The sequence below is a fragment of the Felis catus genome, chromosome C1, assembly GCF_018350175.1.
Source record: "Felis catus isolate Fca126 chromosome C1, F.catus_Fca126_mat1.0, whole genome shotgun sequence".
Taxonomy (NCBI): Eukaryota; Metazoa; Chordata; class Mammalia; order Carnivora; family Felidae; genus Felis; species Felis catus.
This window is the reverse complement of record NC_058375.1, coordinates 213,138,459-213,162,765: the sequence shown is the minus strand read 5'-3', so window position 1 is coordinate 213,162,765 and position 24,307 is coordinate 213,138,459. Positions and strand designations below refer to the sequence as shown.

General features: G+C 45.4%; 1 protein-coding gene across 10 annotated transcripts in view; it reads right to left on the bottom strand.

The window, feature by feature from the left end:
* Positions 1–24,307, bottom strand: part of ARMC9 (armadillo repeat containing 9) — a 148,101-nt gene that overhangs the window by 121,722 nt on the left and 2,072 nt on the right. For 7 of the 10 annotated variants that reach the window (XM_006935682.5, XM_006935684.5, XM_006935683.5 and 4 more), the window contains exons 2-7: positions 19,616–19,706; positions 17,843–17,968; positions 12,330–12,500; positions 10,381–10,536; positions 4,386–4,478; positions 2,673–2,697 (exon numbers count right to left, since the gene is read on the bottom strand). In XM_006935682.5, coding sequence (XP_006935744.3) covers positions 2,673–2,697; positions 4,386–4,478; positions 10,381–10,536; positions 12,330–12,500; positions 17,843–17,968; positions 19,616–19,666 — 622 coding nt within the window. In that variant the 5' untranslated portion in view covers positions 19,667–19,706. The remainder of the gene's footprint in view (positions 1–2,672; positions 2,698–4,385; positions 4,479–10,380; positions 10,537–12,329; positions 12,501–17,842; positions 17,969–19,615; positions 19,707–24,307) is intronic. The other 3 variants (XM_019838849.3, XM_045034606.1, XM_019838848.3) reach the window with 2 other exon arrangements.

The window sequence follows — 24,307 nt, the reverse complement described above, 5'->3', positions numbered from 1 at the left end:
CCCTGGTCTCCTTGCTGAAATCCGAAGGGAAGATCTGTAGAAAAACACAGGCTCTTCCCTTTACACTCCCCCTCCCTCCCAGGTTTATTTTATCCATAAAACTGGGCCACTTCTGAGAGACAGGACTGGTTCCTGGCAGAAAGTTGTCCTCAAAAGCTTCGGGGTATGTTGGGGTGACAAGGGCTGGCTGAGACTCAGGAATGAGGGAGGTTTCCCACCACTTTCCCTCCGCCAGTGCCTAGGGGTCCAAAGACCGAGTCTGAACGAGGATTACTGGAGAACTAGGGCGATTTTCTGAAACTCAAAGGATGCCGGTGGGGTAGTGGTTTTAAAATATGATGGCCACATCTTTGACACTCCTTCCCATCAAGAGGTGGAACGTCATTCTCCTTCCTTTGAATGTGAGTTGGCTTTAGGAATTTCCTTCTGATGAAGAGACTGCAGCAGAAATGACACAGAGTTCCTCGAGAGGCTGGTTTAGAAAAGGTGACACAGCTTCCTGGTTTAGAAAAGGTGACACAGCTTCCATGGGGACATTCATCCTGGGAACCCAGCCACCATGCCACAAGAAAGCCCAGGTCACAGAGGTGTTCCAGTCGGGTGCCTCAGCACTGGCCACCAGGTGCACATGGGTGAGGAAGCTTTGGGGATGGCTCCCCTGAACCCACGAGACAGCCAGGGAGAAATGCCTAAGCACACGGTTCCAGGCCAGGCAAGGTGATGCTGATAATAAGGGGACATTGTTGTTTTATGCCACTAAGCCTGAGATGGTTTGCTAGGTCGAAACAGAAACAGAAACAGGGGGGGCAAGGGTGCATTTCCAGGAGTTGCAGGGCGGGACCCAATGCCCGGCACAATTTAAGAATTCCCACTGTTCTGGGGCACCTGCCTGAGTGGCTCAGTCGGTTGAGTGTCTGACTCTCGGTTTCAGCTCAGGTCATGACCTCACAGCTCATGGGATCGAGTCCAATGTCGGGCTCCATGTGGACCCTGCTTGGGATTCTCTCTCTCTCAGCCCTTCCCCTGCTCCCTCTCTCAAAATAAATAAACATTAAAAAAAAAAAAAAAAAAAAGAATATCCACTGTTCTGAACATGAGAAAACTGGCCTGGGAACCATACTAACTCTTCAGGGAGCAGGCCTGAGGGCCTGAAGAGAGCCGCTGGAACTCAGACTCGGGCACAACTTTACTGGGGACAGAGCAGCCTCAGCGAGCTCCAAGGCCACAGCCTGGTGACCCTTAGAGGATTCCATGTTGACCCCATGAGGCCACATCTGTGGCCCAGCTCTTCTGCGCTCAGGCATGGACTGATGCTTCCCAGTGCAGTGAAGGATCGTGGGGCTTGTCCCTCTGAGCTACCGGGGGGGGGGGGGGGGGGGGGGGGGGGAGTGGGAGGGGGCAGCTGGCAGGACCATTCACCTGAGCAGGACTGCTGGGTGGGGAGATGCAAGGCTGTACAAGGCAAAAGGAAGCACTCAGACTTTCCTCATCTGAAGCTGAACCCGCCTTCCTTGTGTTGGAAAGCAAAGAGATAAATAATTTACTAACCCTACACCCCACCCCACCCCACCCCACCCCCAGCTTTTTTTGTTTTACAAAACTTTAAAAAAGACCGTGGAAAAACAAAGACAGGAAGTTCTGAGATCCTCTCTAACATTGCCCTGCTGTGAGAAGGGCAAATGTGCTGTTTCCTGTGGTAACACTCCACCTGCTGGGGACTGAGGACTATGCCACCAAAACTCACAAAGGCACGAAACACATCATCATCCACCCTTTCCAATGTTAATGTAAGCACTTTTTGTAACGTAGGATCAAAGACAAAACTTAGGCAAAGCACCACAATTGTGGCCACTGACTTCATAGTAACTGAATTTTTCTTGCCTTACTGAAAAATGGGATAGTTCCAGCAAAAAAAAAAAAAAAAAAAAAAAGACTAATAATGGAAAACCATCTTTTTATGCTAAAACCTTAAGGCTGGAATTCCTAAACTGAATGCAAAAAAATGGAAATGCTTCTAAGATGGGTGTTCCATTGCTACGTAAATAAGACCCCACTAGACTAGTTCAAGGTAAAAGTGCAAGTTCCTAAAATGATACTTCTGGCACCCATGCTGCTCTGTGTCTCTGGCTGGGCTGCAGCCCCATTCCTTCGGGATATTGCTTGGGTTCTCTTCTCTTCATCTCTCTGGGTCTTAGTCACCTGACACACAAGACGTAGCTAAGGCCAGCCATCCTGCAAAGTGGGCCTCAAGGAATCACAAACTTGATCACAAAATACTTCGTAGATATTGAGACTTTCATCTTTTAAATTAAAAAATAATGTAGACTTTTAAAGCCCATGTTTGCCAAATGCACAAATTCTCACCATCTCTGTCCCTAGCCTACTGCTCAAAACTTGAGTTGGCCAAGTTGTTCTTTAAAAAATGTTAATCTAGGGGCGCCTGGGTGGCTCAGTCGGTTGAGCGTCCGACTTTGGCTCAGGTCATGATCTTGCAGCCTGTGAGTTCGAGCCCTGTGTTGGGCTCTGTGCTGACAGCTCAGAGCCTGGAGTCTGCTTCGGATTCTGTGTCTCCCTCTCTCTGCCCCTGCCCAGCTCATGCTGTCTCTGCCTTTCTCTTAAAAATAAACATTAAAAATGTTAATATTAAAAAAATGTTAATCTACATGATTTACCTTTGTTACTCTGTCCATTCTCCTTCTGGGATGAGAAAGAAGTTGAGGAAAACAGGCAATGAAGATAAAGTACTCACGGTATTTCACGTTGCGTGGCCAAGCTGAGAAAGCCTTGGCAAGGTGAAAAGCAATTCTCAGGAGAGTAAAGGCCGTTTCCTAATGTTGCTATATATATAGCTGAGACAGGTACTAACTTCTCAGTACTTGGAGGCTCACTCTCAAGTGAATCACCTTTTTCCAGCTCAATTACTGCTGCATGCATGCAAGTCTTACCCTGTTCGGTAGCCCCCTAAGTGGCCTCCTGACCCCCTTCAAAAGATGTTCCCCACTGCTACTGAACATTCTACTAAAAAGGAAACTGAACTCGTACCCTTCAACTCTGCCCTTCATTCTAAAGCTTTACCCTAAGGACACTGAGACTGGGAAGACAGCCACAGAGCACAGTAGCTGAGATCACAGATTCTGAAGCCAGACTGCCTGAGTTCAAATCTCAGCTCACACACACCCGGCCACATGACTGAGGGCAAAGTATTTGTTTGGTTTGGGTTTTCTTAATTTTTTTGGTAACAGCTTCACTGAGACATAATCCACGTATAACTCACTCATTTCAAGTATATATTTCAACGGTTTTCAGTCTATTCATAGAGTTGTGCGACCATCACCGCAATCAATTCTAGAAAAATCTCATCACCCCCCCAAAAGAAACCCTGTACCCATTAGGAGTCATCCCCAGTTTACCTACCCTCCCTGGCCCCAGGCAACCGCTCATCTCCTGTCTCTATTGCTTTGCCCTTTCTGGACCCTTCATATAGAATCATATAACATGCAACCCGTCACGTGTGGCTTCTCTCATTCAGCAGAATGTTTTTGAGGTCTGTCCACGTTGCAGCGCGTCAGTACTTCATTCTGTTACAAGCCTGAATACTATCCATTCATCTTATTTATCCATTCCTCCCTTGATGGACACTTGGGTTGTCTTCACTTCTTGGCTGTTCTGAGTAACGCTGCTGTGAACATTAGTATACAAGGTGCCGTGTAGACATGTTTTCAGCTCCCCGGGGTACACAGCTAGGAGTGGAATTGCTGGGTCATATAGTAACTCTGTGTTTAAACTTTTGAGGAAACAACCTGTTTTCGAAGGATATTTAATGAAATGCGGAAATGCTCTCTTCGTTTGATAAAAATATTTAAGAATACACACGTGACAGGTATGTATGCTTAAACATTACGTACTTCTGGGTATATGTATGTATACAAATGCATTTCTGTGCTTTCCAAATTTTCTATAAAAATTATGGTCAATTTTATAATCAGGAATACAAGGATTGATTTATTTTTTTTTAATGTAAATATGAGCATGGTATCCTGCTGCTTAAAATGCTTCAAAGGCTCCTCATTACTTACAAGACCTCACGCGAATCTCTGTGCCGGCCCTGCCTAGTGTCTTTCTCTCTCCCGTTCCAGCAATACTGAATTCTGTGTCGTTTCCTAAATATACTCTGTCCTTTTGCATGTGCTGTTCCCTCCACCTGGAATTCCCTTCACGTGCCTTGACACACTCTCCCATTAATGCTTCACACAACTCATAAATATGAAAGCAACAGTATCAATTATCCCTATTCATGAGGCAACCTAAGCCAGTGCGCTACTCCAGGGCCCTGGGTGGGGGGTGGGGGGTGGGGGTGGGGGTCTCCATCTGCTTCAAAAGGATACGTATAATGTTAAAAGCTTTGGCGTGTTACTGGCTTTAAAAATTAAAGCCAGAAACTTTTCCAACTTCAACTTTAATTCTGGAGTCCAAGAATCCTGAAGAAAAAAAAACACACACACAAAGAAAAATAATAAAGTACTACATCATTAAATGCCAACAGCGTTGTCAAATTGTGTGTGGCCTTTGGTTTAAATAACCCCATCCAACACAGTTACTGAAATCAAAAGCAGATGCCTTGGCTGTTGTGTGATGCTGCGAAAAATAGGTTTTAGGACATCTGACCAATTCTTTATAAAAGATTTCAAATACCCACAGCAGGAAGAAAGAACAGAGTTCTTTCATAAACAAGGAAAAAAGAACCCTGTACATGATTTGAATATTTCATGTGATTTAAACACAGGCATGACAAATAACCTTATTAGGTTGAATGCCAAGAAGAATTCAGTATAGTTTAAGTGTATAAGGCGCTGGCAGGCACACCCAGTTATCACTAAGTTACTGAAAGTTTCCCAAAGAAAAAGACTCATTTCCATAAATTTCATCTAGATAAGAAAAAAAAAAAAGACAGAAGCTGTTATCTGCCTTAAATACTGCATCACGTCAAGAATTATGATATACTTTTAGTTTGACTTGTCCCTTAATAATTATTTGTCTCAAATAATGCTCACTGAGAAGGAAAGGACTTAAGTAGTAAAAGTGTGACAAGAAATTATCTTTCTCAGGACAATTTTCCTTACAACCTTTATGCAAGAATACCTACCACCCAAACCAAGAAGCTCCACAAAAAAGAAGCAATATCTTTAAAACTTCGTATCTACTTACCTCTTAGGTCCTGCCCCACCCCCAGCTCATCGTCCTTGTCCACACCTCCCACCCCACCCATTCTACGCAGGGCATCATATGGCTTTTTGAAAAAATATTGTCTTATATTTTAAAAAGATTGTGTAGGGGCACCTGGGTGGCTCAGTAGGTTGAGCATCCGACTTGGGCTCAGGTCATAATCACAGTTCTTGAGTTCAAGCCCCAAATCAGGCTTTGTGCTGACAGCACAGAGCGTGGAGCCCACTTCAAGTTCTGTGTCTCCCTCTCTTTCTGTCCCTCCCCTGTTATGCTCTGTCTCTCTCTCTCTCTCAAAAACAAATAAACATTAAAAATAAATAAATAAAAATTAAAAATTAAGATCGTGTAAATCCCTGACATGGCACGATCTCTTTATTTATAATGTGTGTTATGGGTTGAATTGCATCCTCTTAAAAAGATACGCTGAAGTCCCAACCTCCTCAGAATGTGAGGTCACTGACAGGGCTGCTGTAGATGTAATTAGCTAAGATGAGTTGTACTGGACTAGGGTGGTCCTTCATCCAACATAACCAGTGTCCTTACAAGAAGGAAATTTAGACACAGAGAGAAGATGGGCCTGCAAAGACTGGGGACTGGAATATGCTGCCATGAGCCAAGGGACACCTGAAACTACTAGCAGCTACTAGAAGCCAGAAGAGCCAAGGAAGGCGCCTCCCCCCTGGAGGCTTCACAGGGAGCGCGACCCTGCCAACACCTTGATTTCAGACCTCTGGCCTCCTGACCTGTGACAGGAAGTTTCTGCCATTTAAGCCCCCACTCTGTGGCCCTTTGTCACGGCAGCACCGGGAAGCTGACAGAGCGTGCCGCAGCTTGAGGCTTCTGTGTTCAACGCACAGGAGAGAATCGCGGGAAAGGACTGCTATGTTGGTCAACATAAATCAAGACATCTTAAAAAACAAAACAAAACAAAACCTTTGGGACATGTAGACTTGCAGCTAAATTGCTCTGTTGCTGACTACTATTTTGCATAACCAACAAATCTGTATTTCCAACTTAACTACTGACCTTATGATGCTCCGCTAATGACAGGGATAAATAACATTGCGATAGAACCTCTTTGGGCAATAAATCCCTTATTTTTTTTTTTCTTGACTGCTCTTATTCTTCTGTTTGAGAACAAGGACGTTTCCCAAGTCCAATGGGCACCTGCCTCCCCAGCTCCCATGGGACGAGGGAAGCACGGGGCTGGTTCTGCTGTACCGCCTGCACAAAGCCACTCACCCTCTTCGTGTCATAGTTTCTTCACTTGTAGAATGTGGACTTTACACTAGAGTGATTGTCTGACTTGTTTTTTCCCAACAGCAAAGCCCTCTGATCACTCAAAATCTTGCCCAGAACCCTAATATATGAAGTGAGTAAGAGTGGGGCTATTCCTGGGGGGCAGGGGGCAGAGCTCAATGCTGGACTCTCCCTGCTTACCCGCTTACCCGCTGCCTTCTCCCCCCTCGCAGGGCGCACGAGAATTCCTTCCATTTCTTTCGGTCTTCACTAATTAGGCTTAACTTGGCTCTTGCTATATAAGCGCCCAAAAGTTTTTCTGGAAGTAATCATTAGAGGAATACCCAAGTATTTCTGCCCGGAGATGCTCCCTGACAAACCGAGTTTGCTGAAAAGAGCTCACTACAATCGCTACAGAGGAATTTCCTTTTCTGGCAGCTCAGCAGAAATGATAACCTGAAAAAGCAATGAAAACAACTAAAAAAGTTGGATAAGTAAACCATCTTATAAAATGCATCCCTAAGTGGCATGAAAGGAAAGGCAGAGGCTAAAAATGAGTTTTCACTCTAAGGATAACCCAGAGTCTTGAAGACCTTAAACTTCAGTTCTAAGAGCTGTCACAAGACGGAAGACGGTAGGATCCAGATGCTCATAGTAAACAATCTAAAAGAAGACCCTTGCATAAAACTGGGATCCCAGGGCACCTGGATGGCTCAGCTGGTTAAGCGTCCAACTTCAGTGCAGTTCATGATCTTACAGTTTGTGAGTTCGAGCCCCGCGTCGGGCTCTGTGCTGCCAGCTCAGAGCCTGGAGCCTGCTTCGGATTCTGGGTGCGTGTCTCTCTTTCTCTGCTCCTCCCCCACTTGTGCTCTGTCTCTGTCTCTCAAAAATAAATAAATGTTAAAAAAATTTTTTTAATTGGGATCCCAAAGGGCTATGCCATCAGGAAACATTCAAGGATGAATCAATCCACTGCCTAGAAGGGGACAGCAAGGGAGTCTACCTGTCTTGACCTTGACATTAGGTAGAAGGGAGGAAAAACTTCATGTGAAAGTTCATAACCCAAACCAGTCCCATTAAAAATTGCAGCCTAAACTGACACTGTCTGTGTGGTTCCCAAAGCCTTGAACAAAGAATTTGATTTAAAATGATTCTGGGCTGGTAATGCCCTAGATGACTGAGATGCAAACACAGATCTTCTCTGAAAGAATCAAACTGCACTCAGGCCTCAAAAAAAAATCCCTACAAGTCCCACATAAAATAAACTCATTATCAAAACTCAAAATAACTGATTTTTTTTTTTAAACAAGGATGGGCACCTGGGTGGTTTGGTCAGTTAAGCACCCGACTCTTGATTTTGGCTTGGGTCATGATCCCGTGGTTCCTGAGATCAAGTCCTACATCGGGCTCCATGCTGACAGTGCAGGGCCTGCTTGGGATTCTCTCTCTCTCTCTGTCTCTGTCTCTCTCTCTCTGCCCCTCCCCTGCTCGTGCTCTCTTTCTCTCTGAGAATAAATAAAGCTAAAAAAAATTTTTTTTTAAAAGAAGTAAGACCCATGAATGAGAACCAGAAGACACAAAACACAGCAGGATCAAATCTACAAAGGCTCCTGACATTAAAATTAACAGATAAAGAAAATAAAACAAATGTTTAATATGGTAAAGAAATGAGAGAGACTTGAAAATATGAGCAAAGAATAAAAGACTCTAAAAATAATTGAAATTACAAATTCAATGAAGAGATTAAAGAACAGATTGGACACAGTTTGATGGGTAAATCTGGGAACGAGAAAATAGGTGTGAATAAATCACCCAGAATACAGCCCAGACAGAGATCACAAGATGGGACATATGAGATGTTAAGGGACAAGGAGGGCACAACATTGTGAACGTACTTGACACTTACTGAACTGTACACCTCACGATGGCAGAGATGACAAATTTTATGTGTATTCTGTCACAATTTTTTTAATGAAGAAAAAATAGACACAGAAGACAGAATGCACAAGTCTCATGCAGATTTCATCAGATCTGTAGATTAAATGTAGATTAATCAGATACTCAGAAGAAGATTATAAAGAGAATGGGGAAGAGGCAATGTATAAAGAGAAATCGATTTTCCAGAGTTGTTGAAAGACACAAAACATCACATCCAGGAAGCCCAACAAAGCCCAAGTAAAAATAGAAATCTATCCCCAGACACATCATAGTGAAATTACACAATCTTAACGGCCAGAGAAGCGAGACAGATCGCCCACACAGGAGCAGCAAGTAGACTGATGGCCAACTTCCAACAGCAGCAATGGGGCGAGGAGAGGGGACAATCATACCTTCACTGTAATAAAGGAAACCAGCTATAAACCTACCAGTCTGCACCCCATCTGAGAAAGCGACCAAGACATTTCAGACAAACGAGAACTGAAAGAGATCTTCAAGTACAGTTGATTCTAAAGGGATGTACATAAGGCAGACGAGAAAATGATTTCTGATGGAAGGTCCTTCATGCAAGACGGAACAAATGCTGGCAAATATAAGGGCAAATCTATACACACACAGATGGAATAAAATATAATACCTGTAACTTGTGGGGTTAAAATATATAACTCAAATACTGGACAACAAGAGCAAGTAAACTGGGAAAGGGGTGAATGAGGCTAATGCATCCCAAGGTCCTTGCAGGAAGAGGACGCAGATATTAGCTTTGGATTTTATTACAGAAACATACTAAAGCACGTAGGATGGCCGTTGAAAGAACATGTAGAGAGTAACAAAAGTAAAAACAATGGAATAAAATGACTCCCCGTGAATACCGAACTCTGCCTCAGAATGCCATGCCAGAGCGGGCCAGGTGCCCACGGCAGCCTCAGCTGGACCCGTCCCTGACTGCCACCTGCACCCCTGCCTGGACCTGAGCTGGGGCCACATTACCGCGCCATCATTTTCATAAACCGAAGTCTTCACTCTGAGAAAATCTAACATTTCTTTTCAAGTTCCATCACCTTCCTAACCATTTTATATCTTCAACCTCCTGGGAGAGGAAGGGGGTAAAACTAAATTTGGACAGACAAAGAAACACAAACACAGAATTCAACTTCGGCTACTCTACAACGAGCCGGCTTTGATGGAATCAGTCAGCTACCTGGCCTTCTAAATTTAGCAGCTACTTTTTAGGAGTGATGGAAGTCGTGCGACTAAATTATAACAGGATAGGAAACGGAGATATGCTGGCTTTGGAAAGAGAAGTGTATCTGTTGTTCAGTGGCACAGAGGACTCTCCAAAGAGATTCTTGGAAACACTGTGAGATCTTTCTTTAGAAAAAGCAAACTGCATCACTATTGTTTCTGTCTCTTAAACACACTTTAATAAGCCTCTCAGGGGACATCTTAATTTTATTAGGTCAATAAAAATTACTACAATGGATAAACAAACACTGATAGTAAGTAGTATGCTGAAATGTCAACTAATGTGAAATATAACAACGAAAACAGCTACAGGCAAGTAGTCTGAAGGAAATAATAGTAACAGCCAGGTAATCGGACGTACGCCAAGCAAGTGAGACTCTGAATACAAATTAAAACATACATGGCCGGCAGTTATGTAAAATAACCTAGTTCTTTTCACGCTACTATTTTTCAATGTAATTGGAAGACTTGTCCTTTCAATACCAAAAAAAGGATGCACAGAATGATTTAGGAAGTGCGTACACTTAAGAATATTTATGTCAGCCTGGGTTAACAAGTCTCAGTACAACCAAAAATCACACTCTATGGCATAAGGAAAGTTTGTCAAAGAAATGATCTGAAAACAAGCAAGTTTTAGGGTGTTTTTACAGCATCATTCAGAAACCACTAGCGTATACAAGATGAAACCACAATGTGGCCTGGGATCTGATTCAAGATTCAGAGGCTGTCACTCACCTGGAAGAGCTCTTTAAACGAGGGGTGTACCATGGGGTTGGGAACAAAAGGCAGAGCGTAGAAAGGGAGAAACTCTGTGGTCTGGCTCAACGCCGCCCCTTTGGTCTCCAGGTAGGTTTTGAAATAAGAAATCCTCTCATCCAGGTCCTCTTTGTCCTGAAAAGAAGGGAAGATGCTCGCCCGGGGTCTCCTGCTGGACGTCCAGCCCCCTGTCCATTCCACCCTTTCTCCGAGGCTCCTTCAGTTCCAGCCACGTTGGTGGCATCCTCCCCACGTGGCCCAGGAAGCAGGCTCTCTCCAGCCATTCTAACACCACCCCCAATCTCACTCCTTGATCAAACTTTGTCAGGGATTAAAGAGAACTAGGTATCTAGTTCAACAGGCGGGCCTTTTACTTTATTATAGCTATTTTCTCATGTCCTTAAAATTCTAGACATCATTTCTACCGGCAGGACAAAACCTCACTTGTGGGTCTATTACAACTTCCTTAACCAAGTCCCCCATTATTAGGTATCTGCACTGTTTTCCCTCGTCAGATTATCATAAACATTTGTCTGCATCCCCAGGGTTCCCTCAGGTGAGACATCTAAAGGTGAACAGGTGGACCTTTACAGTTTTTTGAAACAGAAGCTTCCACAGCATTCCTCCTTTCCTTTTGAAGCTAAGGACTGATCCTGCGGGCTTCGCCGGTTCTGTGCGATCCAAGGCAACTCAGTCCCCCTCAGGCTTCGATTTCCTCCTGCGCCTCTTTGAGCCGCTCAGCCTGGAACTGGGTGCTCTCCTTCCCTGACCACCTGGCCGCCCCAGTTACGTGTGCCCTGTGTGTGTCTGTTTCCAATCAATGCATCTCATTTCGTCTACACCGTGAATCGCTTCTCGGCCTTTTGGCTAAGATCAAGTGTAGCAGCTCCACTGTGAAGCCCTCTTCTGGCCACCGGGCTTAAAATAAGATGCAACATTGATTGATTTTCTTTATAGAACAGGAATAAGTATACAGAAAGTGAAAATCTCCCATGATCTCACCCCCCGTGAGCACTGTCCTGATGTACTCTGAAGCTACCACGATGTACTGTGGAGCCGCTCCCTCCACCACTCACCCCTCCTCTGGCCCCCCTGACATTTTAATGAGTGAACACAGGTGCTGGGGCAGTAGCTAATACAAAGAGAAGCCACGAAAGAAATGCACGTGGTCAAATGTCAGCATGGCCCTGCTCCCTTGTGTCACGCATTCTACACTCGGAGACACTCGGGCCCTGCCCTCCGCACACCCGCGCACGGCCTGCGACGGCCATTCAGCCAGTGCTCAAATGGACCTTCGTCAACTGGCGTCTTTCCGCGGCTTAAACTTAAACTTCTCTTATGACAGTCTAATATGTGGTCTCAGTAGCTGTTTTCTTAGACATACATGTATATATTTCAAATTGCCAAATAAGGAAACTTTATTTTGCTGAGTTTTCAAAAATTTGAGGCATTGGGGAAAACCGTGCAGCTTGTAAGACAGAAATTATTAACTCCCCATGTACACTAGAAAATAAACTGCTGGGAATCAGATAGAAAATCATTCACAGGGGCGCCTGGGTGGCTCAGCCGGTTAATGGTCAGACTGGCTCAGGTCATGATCTCACAGTTTGTGAGTTTGAGCCCCGCGTCGGGCTCTGTGCTGACAGCTCAGAGCCTAGAACCTGCTTTGGATTCTGTGTCTCCCTCTCTCTTTGTCCCTCTCCTGCTCATACTCTGTCTCTCTCTCTCCTTCTCAAAAATAAATAAACATTAAAAAAAAAAAAAAAGAAAGAAAGAAAATCATTCACAGGACACAAGACACCTACTCCTTGGAAGCAATACGATAAAACGGCCACAAAAACTAAATTAATGCTCAACTGCAAAACAAACAGCGCACATCCTCCTTGAATACAGCACTCAGACCCATGCAAGTCACAAGAGGAACCTACAGGTCTCCCCACGGAGTGTTTCAGAAGATAGATGGCAAAATGGATGTGAAGATAGAATTCCAACTTCTGGGCAAGGGGGTCACCATCACGGATGGAACTGGGAACGTGCTCCTCCCACAGATCGAAGAACACCTTCTGGTCTCCGCTGTCAAACGCAGCAATGAGGTCCTTCTGTGGAGAAGACAGGAGACCGAACCCCAGTCACAAGGGATGGCCATTCTCCCAACACCCCAGATTATCCCAACCCACCCAATACCCCGGATACTCCACACGCTCCGGGGTTTCAACGTGATAAAACTCAGTCTCCTTTCCAAGATAAAGGACAGAAAGATAGAGAGCTAGAAGGCTTCAAGCATCTGAGGCTGAGATTTCTGCAAACTAACCCTGGTTGCAATATCAAGTCTGGGCTTTGAAAGGATCACTTGGAACAGTGAAGTCCCTGAAGGGGGAGGAACCACTCCCAGGCCAAGGACTTGAGGCCAGAAAACTCACAGGCACACACATACCCTGTGGACTCGCTGACCCGCAGCGCGCAATCGATAAAAACCAGGCCAGACCCAGAGCCCAGTCAGGCCTCAGCGGGGCTCACCCCGCCCACAAAGCAGCTTGCCAACAGCACAGCTGTGAACCGGGGCTCATCTACGCTGACCCGTTCAATCCCAGGCCTGGGATGCTAACGCATGTCCCACTGAGGTGGCACTCGGGAAGTGACTACAGATCCCAACACATCCACACAGTGTCCACAGAAGCAGAGAAGCACAGGCACAGCTAGAGGAAGGGGCACAGGCCTGGTACCATTCCGACCTCGGGGCTGTGCGAGTCTGACTATGCAGGGCAGACGGTTTCTGCACTTACTGTGCAATAGCTGAGACAGAGAATTCTGGAGAAAGGAGGTGGCGATTATCACGCCGCCTGCCTCACAAGAAGAATGTTAAGTGTCCCATCGCAAATACCTGCTGCATAATTTTGTGGATTTAAGTATAAGGCAGAATGGAAAGAACTTCCTAACAGTCCAAAGCAATGTGATTCATATTATTTTCCTTATGATATCAAATGCCCAAGATACTCAGACCTACATTTTGTGCTCATTTACAAAAGTTTTTCTTGGATTGGATTTTCTGTGGAACCTCCAGGTCCCCCCACCCAACACCATTATTCATCACTATTATTTGGTCATTGTATTTTTACACTTTGTTTTTTCTTTCACACTTTTGAAAAATGGCTTTATAGTATTCCTCTATAACTGCCTCTTTGGTTAAGGTTGTTTATAAATGAGCTTGTTAATATCATAAAATGGAAATAGACTGAACAATGCTGCAGTGTCTGGTTATACTTGAAGATATTCATTAGTAAAGAATCTTCAACTACAATTAGTACAGAAATGTTCTCTATGTCATGTGATCAAGAACATCTGAATATTGGGGCGCCTGGGTGGCTCAGTCGGTTTAGCGTCTGACTCTTGATTTTGGCTGAGATCATGATCTCACGGTTCGTGGGTTTCAGCCCCGCGTAGTAGCTCTGCGCTGACAGAGCGGAGCCTGCTTGGGATTCTGTGTCTCCCTCTCGCTCTCTGCCCCTCCCTTGCTCGCACTGTCTCTCTCTCTCACTCTCTCTCTCTCTCTCTCTCAAAAATAAACTTAAAAATCAGAGAAATGCTGTTTAAAAAAAAAAAAGAACATCTGAATATTACCTTACTCTGGAAGGTCTTGGCATATATTTGAATGAAACTCAGAATTTTTCAAAGTAAGTCCTATAAGAAATGTCTGCCTGCTCAGAACCATCCTCTTGCTGTTACTCAGCCTTGGTAACAGCGAAGGACAGCCTGTCAGCAACCAGAGGAAGAGCGGTGCCCAACAAAATGTGAGCAGCCGAGCTCTGCCTCCTCTGAAAGAACGAGGAAGCCCGTTACTGGCTGCCGCAGGGGTGGAGGGGATCTTCCCAAGTGGCAGTGCTGTTGGGGCCCAACCCCACGCCAGGCTCGCCTCTGTCGAGCTCTAAGCAAACCCTGCCATCCCTGCGAGCTGCTCTGGAGGAAGCATTCTCCCATGACAGGTCTAGTGACCGAGAGCTCTTCGTGTGAATGAGTTTACTGTAGATTTGGGAGTATTTTAAGGCTTTGAGTCAAGGTATCTGTCAGGTGCCTTGGCAGAGTCCACATGTCAAATGGGCCATGTATAGTCTGTTCTAAATTCTACATTTGTAGGGGCGCCTGGGTGGGCCCGTTAGTTAAACGTCCGACTTCGGCTCAGGTCATGATCTCACAGTTCATGAGTTCGAGCCCCATGTCGGGCTCTGTGCTGACAGCTCAGAACCTGCAGACTGCTTTGGATTCTGTGTCTCCCCTTCTCTCTCTGCCCCTCCCCTGCTCATACTCTATCTCTCTCTCTCTCAAAAATAAACATTAAAAAAAAATTTTAATTCTACATTTGTAGACCTGTGACCAGATTTATAGATCTGTACCTGGAAACAGTCCCTGCATTTAAAATAATATCTACATACAAAGCAATCCAGTGTTATAACTCATAGAGTCACAAATATTAATGACCTTCTCTTATATAAACCATGATCCCAGCCAGAACCACCAAGATCAGAATATTTACACGCCATCAATAGTAACTTATAAACACAACACACACACACACACACACACACATATTTACACGCCATCAACAGTAACTTATAAACACAACACACACACACACACATATTTACACGCCATCAATAGTAACTTATAAACACAACACACACACACACACACACACACACACGCACACTGCTTAAAGAACAGTGCTTAGGGAAATTCTCCATTTATTGAGTGTTACTGAAATTGTGCAATATCTTTGCTGTTTACTTTTGTTTGGGATAGCCATCATGGTGGCTATGGCTGTATATTGGAGGAGCAGAAAAGATATGCTTGTGGCAATCAGAAAGTTTGAAGGTTTTTCAAGTTACAGAAAAATGGACCTGAATGCATCTGGAGAGATACAAACCAAAACCACAAGATATCACTTCACATCCATCAGGATGACTACTATCAAAAACAAAACAAAACAAAAAAATAAAACAGGTTGTGTTGGTGTTGATGTGGATGTGGAGAAATTATAACCCCTGTGTACTGTTGATGGGAATGTATGATGCAATCACAATGGAAAACAGTATGAAGGTTCCTCAAAAAATTAAAAAACGAACTACCATGTGATCAGTAACCTACTTCGGGTATAAATCCAAAGTAACTGAAAGCACACCTATGTTCGTAGCAGCGCTATTCACAACAGCCAAGAGGAGGAAGCAACTGAAGCGCCCGCTGATGTATGAATGGATAAACAAAATGTGGTACAGACACATAACAGAATATCCTTCGGCTTTAAAAAGGAAGGAAATACTGTCACATGCTACAACATGGGTGAACCTTGAGGACATTATGTTACGTGAAATAAGCCAGCCACAAAAAGAAAAACACAGTATGATTCTACTTATATGAGGTATCTTTAAGTAGTGAAAGTCATAGAAACAGAAGTAGAATGATGGTTGTTAGGGGCTGGGGGGAGGGAATGTGGGTAGTATTGTTCAATGGACCGAGTTCCAGATTTGCAAGATGAAAAAGTTCTGGACATCTGTTTCAGCACAACATAAATATATTTAACACTACTGAACTGTATACTTAAAAATAGGTAAGATGGTAAATTTATGTCATGTGCTTTTTAAATCACAATTTTAAAAAAAGGCCCCGGAAACACTGAAGTGTGTGTGGCTGGCGCTGCGTGTGATGTCAAACCGGTTGCAAAAAGTGCACGGCAGCCATTTCTGGAGATACCAGCTACACAGAGAAGTTTCCAGACGCAGAGCTTATCCTGCTTATGTGTGAGTTTCACAGAAGATTCTGAGCATTTTGCTAGTTAGCTATCAAGGATTTATTAGATTCCTCTCAACGGTACCTTCAGTTAAGAGAGGCGCACATAGTTTTCCAACTTGCGGGATAACGGTGGGTGGCCCTCCTTCCTTCTGAAGGAACGTGGGGAAACTAGGTGCTGAGCGCCCAGGACTGAGGCTGAGATTCTGAGGAAGAAGCTCCACTCTGGTTAGGAACAGCCTCTGTGTCCAAGTCTAACAATGGCTCGATTCTGGTTTCATGTTCTGAAAAATGTGCTCTGGGGATGGGAGGTGCCCCGCCAGGCCGCCCACTGTAGCAGCATCAACAGAAGAGTCTGTGTTTGACATGGCGGCAGCTCAGTGTCCAGGTGCCTGAGGTCTGGAGGGACACTGGGCAGAGGGCACAGCCCCAAGGGCCACTTCAACAGTGCCCCATCCAAGGGAGTTGGGGATCAGGAACAAAGGGATCGTGACTGCAGCCTTACTTCCAGCTCATCGATAGGACTCTCAAATTAAGTGTCAATTTTTTCCTGGAAGTAGGCGTATCAGAACAAATAAAGTTATTAAAATAATAAAATCATGCAAAGCTGAAATACACCGTCTCAGGAAGCAGCATGCTCTCCTGACACTGAAGGATTCAAGGTGAACCAATCACTTACTTGGAATGTTACAAATGAGATGGAGGCATCGAATAACAGATCGAACGAGGACCTTTAAGGTCCCTTCTAATCCTGAGAGCTGAAGCCTGTATAACGTCTGTCCTCCGCAGCCCCTGGCGTTCACAGAACTGCTTGGCCTTCCTTTCAGGACACTGCCTTTCAGTATGACTCTCGCTCCCTGCCCCCTCCAATCTCCCCAAGAGAGAATGAGAGCACCTGGAGGGCTGAGGTTTGTTTTGGTCTGGTTCACCACCGTGTCCCCAGAGCCTAAAATTCACAACCTATGCTGCTCAGGATGGAGATCACATTTGTTTCTGTTCCTAAGCATTGCATGGTTTCTTCTTTTTCTTCTTCCCAAGAAATGTACTTATGTGAAAGATATTACATCACAACCCACTTCCTAGAGAAGGTATACAGATTTAAAGATGACATTACTAATTCATATGAAAACACCTAAGCATCTAAAAGTCACTCTGGGGTCGCTTGGGGGCATCTGGCTGGCTCAGTCAGTAGAGCATGCAACTCTTTTTTTAAAATAAAGTTTATTTATTTATTGGGGGAGGGGGGGAGAGAAAGAAAGAAAGAAAGAGAGATAGAGAGAGAGAGAGAGAGAGAGAGAGAGAGAGAGAGAATATCCCAAGCAGGCTTTGCATTATCAGCACAGAGTCCAACACAGGGCTCAATCCCATGATACATGATATCATGATCCGAGCCAAAATCAAGAGTTGGACACTTAACCAACTGAACCACCCAGGCACCCCTAAAGCATGCAACTCTTGATCTCCAAGTTATGAATTCAAGCCCCACGTTGGGCACAGAGCTTACTCCAAACAATCAATCAATCAATCAACAAATAAACAAACAAACTAAAAGTCACTCAGACCAAGTTCCCAGAACAATGCCAATATTCTCTAATAATGACATGTTTTACAAGTAGGGAGCATCTTGATTATTGACAGAGATCAAAGAAAAGCAAAATGTTACCTGGATGACCAGTGATTTGGAATCCCTTAAAGAGCCACCTGCTGTTTTAGATAATAGCTTTCCTTTTATTTTGCATTCTTTTGAAAATGTTTTCAAGGTGTCTTCAAATTCAGCAAAATCTAAATACTATAAAAAAGAACATAAGTGTATATACATTTCTCTATTTTAACATCAACAAAGTAACTGCCTTTGAAGTAACTGTACCAGCTCCGTGTTATCACCAATTCATAACGGGGTTAATCTTTGGGAGAATTTGGGATCCAGCTTACAATTTACTTGGTTGACACACATGCCAAGAGCCTAGAAAGACAGTATCACAGAACATGCTTATTTACAGAAAATAAATTTGTTTTCAGGAAAAAAAAAGTGAGCTGCACGATTCATTACCATTATTAATAGAAACAAAATGATGTGTGCAGCAGCCTGAAAAAGGCAAGGGTGATCTTCAGAAGGCCTGATGGCTCTGGGTCTAGTAGGTCTCTGGGAATCTGCTACTTGAAACAGGCACTAGAAATGCCTGTCCTTAAGAACAGAAGATAAAAGATGGGCAATGTCGGCAGTGACCTTGGAGCACGGCACTAAAGCTCACTGCCTGTCTAGAGACGCCTTCCCCACCATGTACTCTACCGTCGTCCTCCACACTCCTCTGCCCTCCTTCTCAGTTTGTGGCAGTCACCTCCTGCCACCTCCTCGGGGTAGGCTACTTCCCCAGGCCCTGTCCACAACCCATTGCTGTGATGGCTTTAAGAATTTATTCATGAGATGGGGTGCCTGGATGGCTCAGTCGGTTGAGCGTCTGACTTTGGCTCAGGTCATGATCTCACGATTCATGGGTTCGAGCCCCGCGTCGGGCTCTGTGCGGACAGCTCAGGGCCTGGAGCCTGCTTCAGATTCTGTGTCTCCCTCTCTCTCTGCCCCTCCCCCCGCTCATACTCGGTCTCTGTCTCACAAATAAATGTTAAAAAAAAATTTTTTAATAATAAAAAATTTTTTGAAAAAATAATTTATTCACGAGCACACCAAAAAATGACTAAGCTTCATTTCCGGGAGAGATGCCTTGCTCCCCTGCCGTGGCTCGCGGTGCCTACTGGACGGTTAATCACAGAATAAAACAGCAGCTGCGGTTTCTTTAGCACCATCGACGTGCTAGCCCCGTGCTAAAAGCAGTAGAGAATATATAAAAGCACAGGGTGTGGGTCCTGTGCTTCAAAAGCTTTCATTGTAGGAAACCTAAATGTCCATTCACAGGTAACAAGTTAAGTAGACGCGGCCACTCAATTTGAAATATTCGACAGCATTAAAAAGTATGAGGCAGATCACAGGAAGGCAGTCACACTACACTACTGTGGGTGGAGAAAAGCCAAGCTTCAGAACAACACGTACGACAGCATATTCCATTTTGTAAAGCAAACTATAGACATGTACGTGTATTTTGCATATTCACTGAAAAAAAGTCTGGAAAAATACACTAACCCATTAACAGTGGTCGCTGCAGGAGTGGAACAGGGTAATGAACTTTTTATATTTCCACATTGTTTGCATCTTTACCATGAGCACGTTACTATTATAATTTTCTTTAAAGAAATCTTTTCAGGTGACTTTAAGATTTCAATTTAGTTATGAAAACAAAAAATACATATATAATGGAAAACAGATAACTCTAATGTAAGGATAGAAAACACATTTATTATAAGACACTATAAAATGTGTTGCATTATAAAACATGAGTTTTCAAGATCTTTTTTTCTGTGACCTGTGTGTGGTAAAACATACCTCTTTCACTAGTGCAAGTAATTCTGATTCGTGAGCCAGAACATCTCCCATATTGAACGGTGACTGTTAATTCTCACGGCAGCAAAAATCTCTACAAGGCAAAAGCAGAAGATAAAAGCTTTCACTACAATCATCTGTGAAGTCATAAAAAGGTGGCTGTGGTGGGCAGAATAACGGCCCCCCATCCTAACCCCCGGAGCCCCTGACTATGTCGAGTTGCACATGGAATTAAGGTTGCTAATCAGCTGACCTTAAAATAAGGAGAGTATCTATGATTACCTGGTGGGCCCAGTGTAAGCACCATGATCCTTATAAGGAGACAAGAGGGTCAATGTCAGAGTGATGCACTCCTGGCCCTGAAGATGGAGAAGGGACCCCACACCAAGGAGTGAGTGCAGGCAGCCTCTAGAAGCTCGAAAAGGCAAGGAACAGACTCTCCTCCGGAGCCTTCAGAAATGAACAAGCCCTGGGCCACCCGGTGGCTCAGTCAGTCGAGCGTCCGACTTGGGCTCCGGTCACGAACTCCCAGTTTGCAAGTTCAAGCCCCACATCGGGCTCTGTGCCGTTAGCACGGAACCCGCTTTAGATCCTCTGTCTCCCTCTCTCAAAAATAAACATTAAAAAAAAAAAAAATGAACAAGCCCTGTGAACACCTGGATTCTAGCCCAGGGAGACCCATTTTGGGCTTCTGACCTCCAGGTCACTAATTTTATGGTAACTTATTACAGCAGCACTAGGAAATACAGAGGCTAAAGTCCGATGTAATTCCTTCTTCTATGACAACTACTTAAAATGAGTGTGAACATGGGCTAGAAGGCGGTGTAAATGAGGATCAAGGCTTGCTAATGAGATTGGGGACGATTATTTTTCTAATGTGCCATAGTGTGGTACATGTAATTCAAACGATCAAGACCACAAAGTACATTTTAGAACAAAACAAAATTTGATAAGATTCATTCACTTAAGAAGGACATGTATTAAAATTAATCTGATATAAATAAACACAGAGTCACCAATTCCTCACACAGCCTCCAAGTAAAAAATAGTAATCGGGGCACCTGGGTGGCTCAGTTGGTTAGGTGTCCAATTCTTTTTTTTTTTAATTTTTTTTAATGTTTTTATTTATTTTTGAGACAGAGAGAGACAGAGCATGAGTAGGGGAGAGGCAGAGAAAGACAGGGAGACACAGAATTTGAAACAGGCTCCAGGCTCCGAGCTGTCAGCACAGAGCCCGACGTGGGGCTCGAACTCATGGACTGTGAGATCATGACCTGAGCCGAAGTCAGACGCTCAACCGACTGAGCCACCCAGGCGCCCCGAGGTGTCCAATTCTTGATTTCGGCTCAAGTCATGAGCTCGCGGTTGTGAGATCGATCGAGGCTTGCGTTGGGCTCCATGCTGGGTGTGAAGAAGCCTGCTCAAGATTCTCTCTCTCCTTTTCTCTCCCTCTTCCTCTGCCCCCCCACTGCACATGCACACCCATTCTCTTAGAAAGAAAGAAAGAAAGAAAGAAAGAAAGAAAGAAAGAAAGAAAGAAAGAAAGAAAGAAAGAAAGGAAGAAATCCGTAATGTTTCCGGAAGACCATAATCATTTAGCCCCACAGTAATGGAGGAGGAAGTGATACATATTTTCACAAGTGTTAAGGTTCATGCGCTAGAGAATTTATTAGGTCAGTTTGTTTTTGTTTTTTGTTTTCTTTTAGTTACATGTAAGGATGCACAACGCCTACGTACATGTCCAAATGTTTAAATAAACAAAACACTGCAAACGTTTTGAAGAAGTACTTTCTACTTTTTCTGTCCCCAGGTGTGCCCAAAGCAGCCACTCCCTGAGCCGCACCCCCAGGCTCTTCACCCACACTGGGTGCCCATAACCAGGGGAATGAAAAAGCCTGTGCACTAATACTAACTACCCACTCACTGGCACCTGACCTGGGGCAATCACCGAAACTCGGAGCCTCTTTCATCTGTGAAATAAAGTGGGGAACTGACCAGGTCTCTTCTAATACTAAGAACACACGATTCTGTAACATTACATCTGCCCATTACAGTGCATTTGATTTGAATTATTTGAGCGTAAGTTGGGTAGATTAAATTTAGTAACTGGCCCCGTTTTCATTCTCTGTCTCACCATCATCTTGTGGCCCCATCTTTCCCAATGTATGGGGACGCAATCTCCCGTTCCCTCTCTCCCTACTTCAGTTGCTAGCCTATTGACAAGTGATCTTTCCTCTCCTGCTTAGGACCCTCCTGGGGTTCCACCACCCTCCGGACCAAGGCCACGCTCCTTACGCCCACCTCTCAAAGGCTACACAGCTTGGCCTCCCACACTCTCCTTTGCTCTGTGAACTTGAGGTACAGGGGCCACCGAGTGGCCGCACCCACCGGACGCCCACAGCCCATGCCTGCCTTCTCTCTGCACTTCCCACAGACACCCTCCAGTCACCCCCATCTCATTCAGGTCTCTTCTAAATGTCACCTCCTCAGAGAGCTTGCCCTGACTACCCTTTCTAAGGGGTGAGCCCCATCACTTCTAAGTCTTCCGTCCTGCTTTATTTTTCTCAACAGCACTAACCACCATCTGACTCGAACACCCATCCGCTTAAGTACCGCTCGCTGTGGATTCAGGAGCTGCATCCCTCGGCGTGCCCGGGCCCAGGCAGTGCCTGGCACGCTGTAGTTGCTCAACAACAACGAATGGAAGTGATTTCAGATATGAGGAAAAGACAGCAAGAAGGGGACAGAGCCTGGAGAAGAGGGGTGTGGGGCTCTTTTAGACGGTGTGGGCAGAGAAGGCTTCCCTGGGAACGTCTGGGTGGAGACGCGAGGACGTGAGCACTCCCGGATCCGGGGAGAGGGGTCTGCGAGCGTGGAGGCCACAGGGCGCTGAGGACCGGGGTGGGGAGAAGCGAGGCAGACACGGGAGACCTCGAGGCGCGGGCCAGGTCAGACAGGCCTTGTGTGGGCGAGCGGCCTGAGCGTGACGGGAAGCCCCGAGAGGGCCCTGAGGAGGGACTGCCAACCCCGATTTACGTTTCCCAACAGCAGTGTCTGCTGCGTGGGGAGAGGCTGAGCGGACCGTGGGCGGAAAGGGGGTCATGGCCGAGCCCAAGCTAGTGACGAGGGAAGTCTGGACGAGCCGAGGGGAACCTCGTGAAGTGTTCGGGTTCCAGACGTGAAAGGGAGAGGAGCACAACCTGCTGATGGACTGGAGGTCGGGGGTGAGGGTAAGAAGGGAAGGAAGACACGCGGGCCTGAGCAGATGCCATCTGCTCAGGGAGACAGAAGCGGCCAAAGCAGTGACTTGTTGGTGGGACACAAGCGGGAGACTGTGGCACCTGGGAGCCAGGGACACGTGGGAGACCCCACGTCAACTGCCACCCTGCACGGTCGAGGAACACGCGGGGAGAAGACTCAATCCTTGGATTTGACAACATGGGTTTGACAGTGACGTGGACAAGAACAGTGAGGACAGGCACCTGAAAGGAAAGGGTTAAAGAGAGAAGTCACAAAGGAGAGACAGGGAGATCTGCCACAGAAAGGAGGGAGGGAGTGGTGTCTCAAAGAGATGGGAGGTGTTTTAAGGTAAAGAAACTCACTGACTACTGGAAGAGAAGGTGGGAACCAAGCAGACTATGGAAACGTGGCAGGATTTCCAGTGCTGAGAATTTGCTTAAGACATATGGACTCGAGGGGCGCCTGGTGGCTCAGTCAGTTAAGTGTCTGACTTTAGCTCAGGTCACGATCTCGAGGTTCATGGGTTCCAGACCCACGTCAGGCTCTCTGCTGTCAGCACGGAGCCTGCTTCGGATCTTCTGTCCCCCTCTCTCTCTTCCCCTCCCCACTCACACTCTCATGCACAAGGGCTCTTTCTCTCAAAAATAAATATTAAAAAAAAAAAAAAAAGACACATGGACTTGAATCTAAAACCTGGAACCAGTCTGCACAATTTTGCAGTTTTTTCAGCCACTTTCAGCCGTCTGAGTTAGGTGAGCCAGGGTGAGGTTTTTTCTGGAAGAGAGGGAAAAGAGAAAGCCAGTGTAACAGTGATGGAACACTGAGGCTGGAGGAGGGGGGAGGTGCACAGGGGATCGTAGAGCAGTGAGAACGTAACAGGGTCAAACACCTGCTTAAGAGGCTCGGGGCCTGAGATCAGCGGCAGAGACACATTCACGTGAGCTTGAAAGAGAAAAAGTGTGACCAGAATGGAACAGGTGCTTGATCTGGGAGGCGATGCCATATTAGGACATTCGTGGCCACAGCAGGGAGTGGAGAGAGGGAATGGAGGAAGAAGACGCTTGAAAGATGAAGAAAGCAGAGGGGTACGTGGCTGGCTCAATCAGTTAAGAATTTGACTCTTGAATTCGGCTCAGGTCACGATCTCACTGTTTGTGAGATTGAGCCCGAGTCGGGCTCTGCACTGACAGTGCAGAGCCTGCTTGGGAGTCTCTCTCTCTCTCTCTCTCTCTCTCTCTCTCTCTCAAAACAAATAAATAAACATTAAAAAGAAAAAAAAAAAAAGATGGAGAAAGTGGAGTGAGTGGCCAGAATGGGGAAATCTCCCAAACAGAAGGAGAGGAGGTGGAGGGGCAGACAGTGAGCCAGGAGTTACAGCCTTTGAGGGGCAGCTGCGCCCCCAGTAGGTTGGTGGCAGGGAGGAAAGGCCGGGGCACGTGCTTCAAAGGAGCTGGG